Source organism: Microtus oregoni, unplaced genomic scaffold (assembly GCF_018167655.1).
Source record: "Microtus oregoni isolate MIOR12 unplaced genomic scaffold, Mior012 000007F_ref0000211, whole genome shotgun sequence".
In the NCBI taxonomy this organism is placed as follows: domain Eukaryota; kingdom Metazoa; phylum Chordata; class Mammalia; order Rodentia; family Cricetidae; genus Microtus; species Microtus oregoni.
In genome coordinates, this window is record NW_024543066.1 from 50,009,596 (window position 1) to 50,018,766 (window position 9,171).

The 9,171-nt window shown below is 41.2% G+C and overlaps 1 protein-coding gene across 1 annotated transcript in view; it reads left to right on the plus strand.

Moving 5' to 3' along the window:
• Kcnh8 (potassium voltage-gated channel subfamily H member 8) overlaps window positions 1–6,834 on the plus strand; it is a 431,344-nt gene extending 424,510 nt beyond the window's left edge. Inside the window, exon 16 of the mRNA XM_041656042.1 lies at window positions 5,603–6,834. Coding sequence (XP_041511976.1) covers window positions 5,603–6,262 — 660 coding nt within the window. The 3' untranslated portion in view covers window positions 6,263–6,834. The remainder of the gene's footprint in view (window positions 1–5,602) is intronic.
• Window positions 6,835–9,171: the final 2,337 nt, after the last annotated feature.

The window sequence follows — 9,171 nt, forward strand, 5'->3', positions numbered from 1 at the left end:
AGATGAGCAGACTCCTTGTTAGACTTTGAAGCACCTATACTCTATGAAGGAATACAGTAGTATATTGTTTGCCATCTTTTTCTGAGAAGACAAACAGGAAAAAATCAAACATTTACATTTTTTTTCCTGTATTGAATGGGAAGTCAGATAACCTGTAAGGAAATATCTTTTTATAAAATTACTTCAGCTAAGTGAAACTGTATGATTGAATATACTGAGACCTGAATCCCATTGCATTTCTCATCTTCCCTTTCAAGGAAATGCCTGCCAACATCACAGTAAGAAAGCTGCCAGGAGCCATGTGCACACAGCTCAACACCACCTAGAGATTCACCAACAGGACAGAGAACAAGAGGGGTTATCCAAAGGATGCAATTCTGTAGAACTGGGTATTAACTACAGGAACTGAGAGCCAATTGGGCTACCATGAACTGGGAGGATGGGGTGGTAAGCAAAGGACACAAGGTTTCAGTTGGACAAAGAAAGGTGATCAGGGAATGTACTGTTTGGTTATAGTTAAGCATGTGATTGTGTGTGTGTGTGTGTGTGTGTGTGTGTGTGTGTGTAGTTAAGCATGTGAGATTTATATGTATGTATGTATGTATGTATGTATGTATGTATGTATTATTTAGGTCCTACATCATTGTACTTCTGGGAAAATGATGCAGTGGAAGGAGGGAGACAGGTAAAAATACATCAGTGGAGCTGATTAAACACAACAGTAGTAAACAATGTACTTTAGAAATATAGGCCAACAAGGAAAGAGAAGTTCTAAGGAATCCTGGATGTGAGTGAAATAAGGAAGTGTGGTAAATTGGTGGTTCCTTTCTTCAGTGTGTGTCAAGGTCAATGCAGTGTGTGGATCATCGCTCTGGACAAGTATGATGCCCCATGCTGTGTAACAAGAGGGGATGTCTGCGAAACAGTAGAGACATTTCCAACACTCCTTCCCGGTCCTAGTGAAGTGAGACTTTAATGCATGATCCTGACACAAAAATAAAAGAGGGGAGTCTTTGGATGCTCTGGTGCAGGAGTAGAGAACTGAGTCTCTTGGGAGCACAGATAGTTCTTTCCTCCCTCCCTTTTTCTGACAGGACTTGGAGAAAAAAGGAAATGTTAGTGTGAGCACTTTGCTGGAAAGATGGTGATGGTGAGCTGCTTTGGCCAACAGGTTTAAATTCAAGACTGCTGGATTTTCATCCAGGAGAAGGAAGAGGGGGACAAAGAATAGGAAGGAAGAGGAAGAATGAAAAAAGAAAAAGTGAATGGACAAAAACATACATATGGAGAATACACATCAAATAATGTTCATTTTATACATTCTCTCTACCTTAATCAGAAGTCCACATCGACATAGCCTCCTCATGTACAAAGTTTCACAAAAACAAAAACAAATATGATAGAAAAGAGGTGGGGCTTGGGAAGACCCTTATGTTTTCTAATATGAGTGACAAAAATATAAGGGTTTTAGGTTGCTGTTGGGGTAAGAAGAAAACTTGCCTTTGTCTGGTCAAGATGATTTTTTGACTGTATTACTTCACTTCACAGTGCTCTGGCACTAAGTTCTATGCTGAAGACACAGCCTCAACAGTCTTCATCGGCAATTCTATTTTTCTTAATCAGGTGGCGACTTGAATTCTACCACGTTCAAAAAGTAAACTCTTTGTTTCTTATGCTTGATCAAAGCTACTGTCTTCTGTATCTTAGAATAGACTCAGCAACCCAGCAGGGGCCAGCACACACCACTGCAATAAAATGTATTGTGTCTTCTGTGGAAGTCACTACCCCCGTCAGTGTCATCCTTGTTTCCACCTTCAGGAGATGCTGTCTCTTTTTGTGGCAACTGACTTTGTCCTTGAAAAGAGATTATTTCCCTCATGGAACTTTAATAGGGTCCCAGGGCGTGTCCCTGGGCACATAATGATGGAAATTTTCCCTCACATCACTTGAAAGTTCTATTTTCTTGACTTCTCTGTTGTTTTTAGTTCCAGCTAAGACAGTAATTTGCATTTTGGAACAGTTATATGTGTTGATGTTCCTGGAGTCAGTGGAGTCCATGAGTTCCCTTCAGAGTTCATGGACTCAGGGTTGTTGTTATTGTACAGTATAAGTTAGATGTCAAGAACACAGCTCTGAATAAAAGGGAAATTTTCATTTTGAAAGCTAGAAATGCATTTATTCTGAATAATAGTGTTTATCCTATTGCAAATCTTTTGTTGTTGTTTATATAATTTTCTTTGAAGAGAATTTACTGTTTAATCATTCTGTAATTGTTTCCTGAGATTACACTATTTGCTTATCTGATATTGAATTGACAGTCTGTATAACTCTTATCCATGAGCAATGGTCTGTGTCACTGTGCTCTGTGGAGAATTCTAAACACATTAGCAAGCACTTCCTAGCTCCTTTAGAATCAGCACAATAACATACTGCAGCAAAAGATAAGGCCTAAGTTCTAGACCAAACATGTCTCTTATGAAATGAGTAATCTTAAAAACACCATCTGGGAGGAGAAGAGATGGTTCAGCAACAAAGACAGCAATGGACTATTGCAATGGATAGGAGTTCAATTCTGAGCACCTATGTCAGGGGCTTATAACCACCTGTACCTCCAGTTCCAAAGAATTTGATGCTCTCTTCTGGTCTCTGAGGTTACCACACGCATATGCATACACAGACACACACAGATACACACACACATACACAAACACTTGTCATTTTTATAAAACATTTATTTCTGGGCCTCAGTCTTCTGCTTCACACACTGAACGGTGCCTGTCTTAATATTTTTGGTTAGTTTGATTATAAAAATGTTGCATTATTATATTAGTTAAAATTTTCACTGAATTCTGTAATGCCTAATATACCTAAAGTTTAAAAACAGTCTGCCAATTCTCTGTCTTTATCCAGTTCTGAATGAAAGGTCAGATGGGCTATTTTAGTTAGGGTTTTTATTGCTGTGAAGAGACACTATCACAGCAAGTCTTATAAGGGAAAACATTTAACTGTGATGGTGGTTCCCTTACAGTTCAGAGGTTTAGTTCATTATCATCAATGGAAGGAAGGGCAGCATGCAGGCAGACAAGATACTGAAGATGTAGCCAAGCTTGCAGGAGAATTGTCTTTAATCTGTCAATCATGTTTTAAATAAACGCTGATTGGCCAGGTAGGAAATACAGGTGGGAAAACCAGACAGGAAATAGAAATGATGTAATGAGAACAGGAGAATTCTGGGAAGGAGGAAGTTGATTCCTCCCACTCCTGCCCAGACCACTGAAGCAGCAGGATGTGATCTGCCCCACTGAAAAAAGGTACTAAGCCACATGGCTAACATAGATCAGAAAAATGAGTTAATCAAGATGTGAGAGTTAGCCAATGAGAGACTAGAGCTAATGGGCCAATCAGCTTATAATTTATGGAGACCTATGTGTGATTTTCTTTGGGGCTTGCTGACTGTGGGGAACTGGGCAGAACAAAAAACCCCAACAAACAAGCAGGCCCCCATTCATGTTACACAAGCTTCCTACATCTTGAGGAAGGTATTGGTCGTACTGGGTATGGCTTGAGCATATATGAGAGCTCAAAGCCCACCTCCACAGTGAGACACTTCCTCCAACATGACCATGCCTACTCCACCAAAGCCACACCTCCTAGTCCTACCACTCCGTTTGGGGATCATTTCCTTTCCAACCACCACCTAGGTATCCTGACTGAAAGCTCAGCTAATCCACCAATTCAGATGAGTTTGATTCGGAAATGGGCTCACTGACCACAGAGAGAGCCGTTCAGATGTCCTTTCAATAATTCCATTTGGTGGCAGAATATATCCTAAAACGCTGGTAGTGGAGCTGAGGATTCTACAGAACCATCAGCTCATCTGTGGGGCAGGGATTCTGTCACACTGAGTGGTGTGAGCCACACATGCAGAACTGGAGAAACTGCCAGGTCCTTTTTACTCACCCTTCCTCTCCACAGGGAGATTGGTAGGAACTGTTCCATTTCCAGAAGTTGCAGATCCACAGAAAACAAACGAGAGAAGCATCTGTTTGCTTCCCTACAGTTTCAAACCAACACAAAGAGTTTGGGTCTTGAAATTTCAGCCACTATGTTAACAGCTGGTGGCCTGAACCACAGAATGACTTCTTTCTAGACATTTCTAAATGCTTAAGATGAGCAGTGCCACCTCCTGTTTGGACTGCAAAGGAGAGCTGGCTTCAGAATGCTCTCACCAGAAGTGGATTGGATGAATTAGGAATGTGTAGACAATGAAAATAAAGTTGTCTAAGCAAACAAAAGAAACTGACTGGGGAGAGAAGAGGGAGAGTGAGAGATTTAAAGGGTATATCCATCATAAAATGCACATTTGTACAAAGACTGGATATATAGATAATTTTTGAATGTGTGTGTGTGTGTGTGTGTGTGAGAGAGAGAGAGAGAGAGAGAGAGAGAGAGAGAGAGAGAGAGAGAGACCCGTCCCAAGCAGCAGTCTTGATTTTGGTAGCATGGATGTTGAAACTGACTGCTCTGTTTGGGTGCTGATGGTGTTCTAGGACTTCAGCTGAGACATTTGTGGGTTGTGATAGTAAAATCAAATAACAGCAACACTATCATAAGATATAAGGTATTAAAGAAGAGATAGCAATGCATTACAAGATTGTGAGTGCTGGATAATTCAAAGAGTGTAAATTTGTGTGTACCCTGTTTGAGATGATACAAACTTGCTTCAGAAACCTCAGATTGGAACCACAGTCAGCCTTCCAGTGGACTCTGAGGTTTTGTTGCTGTTACCTTAGTCTAAATCTAATGTTAAGAAAACAACTCTGTCAATGGATTTTATTGTGTTTTAAATGAATACTTGTCTGTGGTTTTTGCGTTTAGGGACTGTGTCTCCTTTGAGAAACGGATAAGTGCTAAGTGATTCACCTCTACACTGAGTGAAGCAGACACAGTGCAATCTGGGCTACACTGAAGGATAAGCTAGTTAGCTGGGAGATCCCAGGAAACTTGGGTATTCACAGTGCTTGCTTCTCATTAGCCACTTCACAGTCTCTTTCTCTTCATCTCATCTTCATCTCACTTTCATTTTTCCCAAGAATTCTCTTGACAGAAAATCTGGTAAGAGGTCTCAGAACCCTCTACATCTTGAAGGTCCCTTTGCTTCTGGACCTCTAGGCACAAGACCTCAGCCCCCCTAGAAAATGTCAAGCTAGAGAGCTGCTGTGCAGTCCCCACACTGAACAGAGGCTCAATGTTTCTGGTGCTTTGCACTTGGTATCTGCCCTCTGGGTTGATCGTTGGGTGATATCTGTGTACTTGTCTGTATTTCTTCTGCTTTTAGAGAGTGGAAGCTGTCATTGGTGTTCAAGGCCACAGAACCTCTCCAATTCTTTGCAATGATATCCCAGCTGATGATTAAGACTCCTAAGCACACTCATCTGTGCAAGATCAGCATATAAATCCACTCACTCACCTTGCGCTTGGTTAGCTCTAAGTTGGAGTGCCCCTCTTACTAAGAAATTTCCCTTCCTGTCTTCAGTGCTCTGAAACCTTTCAACTCTGTGTACCTGTGATCATTGTTGATGGCTTTGCTTTCTCCACACAGGTGACAACATTGGCTCAGGAGGTTTCCCAACTAGGGAAAGATATGAGGAACATCATTCAACTTCTGGAAAATATCTTGTCACCTCAGCAACCATCAAGATTTTGCTCTCTGTATCCCACTCCGATGTGTCCTTCCAGAGAAAGCTTACAGACTAGGGTGAGCTGGAGTGCTCATCAGCCTTGCCTACATTTTCAGGCAGGTGGAGCACAACTTTATCATGGTAGTGCCACCTCTGACATCTGGAGTGTGGATCCCTCCTCTTTGTGCAACAGCCCTCAACGAACTGAAACTCATGAGCAAACCCCAGCAGACAGTGAACTGCTTCATTCTCCAAACCACTGCCACGTTATCCAGGAAGGTCATTTGCAGTTCCTGAAGTGCATCTCCCCCAATTCTGATACCACGCTGACACCTTTGCAGTCCATCTCAGCCAGTCTCTCCTCCTCTTTCTGCTCCTCTTCAGAAACATCCTTGCACCTAGTTCTCCCAAGTAGATCAGAAGAAGGCAGCATCACCCACAGACCTGTGAGTTCCTTCAGTTTGGAAAATTTACCAGGCTCTTGGAACCGAGAAGCATCTACAGAACCATTGGAGAACTTTCCAGTGGAAGTTATCACAAGCACAGTAGAAGCAAAGGACAGCAAAGCCATAAATGTATGATATCAGCACCTAGTGGCAGCTTTCCATGTCAAATGGCTGCTGCATGACAGCTCTAGTTTACCTTTTGGGCCTCTAGTAGGCAGGGAGCCTAAGCAATGTTGGGAATTCTGCAGAAAAGAGGTCAGGGAGCCAGGCAAAGGCAGATCCACCTCTATACTGTAGCAAACAATTTCTAGATCTTAGAAGAATCAACCCTTTTTCTGTACAAGTATTAATTTACTAGTCTGTTTGGCAGACTTTGGATAACCAAAGACCCTGAGGGTCTGAGTAGATAGAAATCCCAGACAAAGAGTTTGGGAACCAGTTTTGAAGTAAGTGGCTTTTGTGAAGTGCAGCAAAGGTTTTTCCTGATTGTCATTTCTGAACAATATCCATAGCATGGTTAGCCTTGCGTGCATGGCTCCTGCTGATCTATTTTCCCCTTTTTGAAGGCAGAGGAACAATTATCACTGCATGTCATCTCCTAGACAATCAGTAAAATAGAGCTGGTGGCCTATAGTGCTTAGCTAGCTGCACATTATTTGCCATGTAAATGAATACGTCTTTATTTATTAAAAAAATTATTTTTATAATCTTGTTATGAAATATGTATTTAAACTACTTAAACTATTTATAAAGAAACAACTGTTTTCTTTTCATTTTGGTAAAAATAGCTTGGTGTTTTAACAAGAAATGCACTATGGTTATGTATAGTAAATCAAAAACTATAATTCAGAGGTTGTAGTTTCGAAAAGAATCCCCTTTTATCTGCATGCAGTTTAGAAAACAGTAAAAATAATGCACCTTCACACTTCTGGGCTACAGTGGGATCATATTTTCTTAACAAAATAGAAACATGGACTCAGCGTGAAGTCCATGAGGTTTGGTCTGTTTGTGGAGAGGACCCCCTCATCGCTGCTAACTCATGCCATTCTGTGGACCCCAGCATTGTATTCTGTGCTGTAAGAGCTCAAGCTTTGTATAATATGTGATCACAACCTACATTAAGTCACTTAAGGTTCAAAAATATTAGCGTGTCCTACCCTGGTTCCCCATTTTAGGAGAGGCCATGGAGTAATGTCCAAAGGAGACAAAGACTTCTGGACTGTGACTGATGGGCACAGTATTCACTTAAATGGCTCAAGATACTTGTTCAACTTAGGGCGGCATTGAACCTTTGAAGTTAAAGCTCCACATGGAACTGATAGCTACACAGTAGATGCTGTGTTTGTGGCAGGAGAAAGGAAACACGAGGTTACATGGCTAGGATGCTCACAGCTAGAACCCAGAATGTTTCCAGTCCTTCACACACACCAACATGAAAATTACAATGCTATGTTTGGCAATGATGTAAGCACCTTTGTATAAGCTGCACATTCTGTTTGAGGACTTCATCCTCTCCAGTTTCCCTTTAAGTCCATATTATGGAGCTCTTCTGGTTTTATACCCATCACAGAAGATAAACCATGCAGAATTTCATCATTAAAAAAAATATCAAAATGAGCTGAGGTTTCTGGTGTGATTTGTGACCCTAAGCCTGGCTAGAGCAGCAGAACCAAAAAAGAACTTTTAAGAAAACAATGTGTGTGGGAGCCGGAGTCAGTGAATGAAGAGATGGCTCAGGGGTTAAGACTCCTAACTACGTTTCCAAAGGTCCTGAATTCAATTCCCAGCAACTATATGGTGGGTCACAACCATCTATAAAAGTATCTGGTGCCCTTCTTCTGTTGTGCTGGTGTACCTGCACGCAGAACACCATATACATAACAAGAGATCTTTTTAAAAATGAAGAAAAAAAAAAGAAAAGAGCACAGAATTAAGCAACCTACCCAAAGCCTGAGATGGTCTATCCTTCACACATTCAATCTTGAGTTCTTCTTAGGTTTGGGGGAAGCTGAGGAAAGAGCATCCATGCAGATTTCATGTGCTCATTTGCTCACTCCCTGCTTCTTCTCTCTACTTATCTCATCATTTTCAGTGCTATTCAAAGGGAGTTCGCTAAACCAAAGGTTCGTGAAGAGCCACGTGACAAATCAGCAGGATTCTCACTGATTCCAAGTACAGAGAGTGACATCTCTTCTCTGGTGCTGACTGTATACAAGAAATGTTTAGACATTAACATGTGTTATGCTCTCTCATATGATCACCAAACAACAGAAATAGTCATCATTATCCCTATTTTAAAATAAATAATTGGAATGAGTTCTTTTTAATTTTCCTTATCACACTGTTTTAAATTTCAGAAAATATACTCAAACGATCACTTCAGATGCTTCACATCCACATTGACCCCTGCTGCCTTTTAAAATTTATAAGTAATTAATTTCCTCTTAAATCTATGAGTAAATACTTGCTCCTGTCTTTCTAAGTAGGTGAACAGATATGAAGTAGTCTCTAAGGATTTGAGATGTCTAGTGACATGTTTGGAAGCATGTGGTATTTTTCTATACAGCACCTTCTCTCCTCACAGTCGATTTTAGTGGCTTAAGAAACAGCTCGTGCTAACATAGAATTGCAACTAAATAGAAGCAAGCAGAACCTCAGAACTGGCAGGGCTCCTAGTGGGGCCTACCTGGAGAACGCCTTCCTCTTCGGCGCCAACCTCTCCTCCACCTTGACACACAGGAATCTTCCACATCTGAGGCAGCACTGACTGAGGTGGTTTGTTTCATTTGGGCCATGCACATCATGATGTTGCTACAGGAAATGAGAAGTCTCATCTTCTCTAGTGTGAGGTTCCCTAAGGACAACTGCCCAGCAAGAACACAGAGTCCATCGTCCCATCAGAGGTGCTGAAGAGCGAGTCTCAGATCTCCAAGGAACATAAGTAGTTACTTTCCTTACCAAGTTAATTGTCTTAAAAATAATATTCAGGAAAAAATTTATTTTAAAAAATGAAAGGGGTCTCCTGAGAACACTTGCTGTTTTTT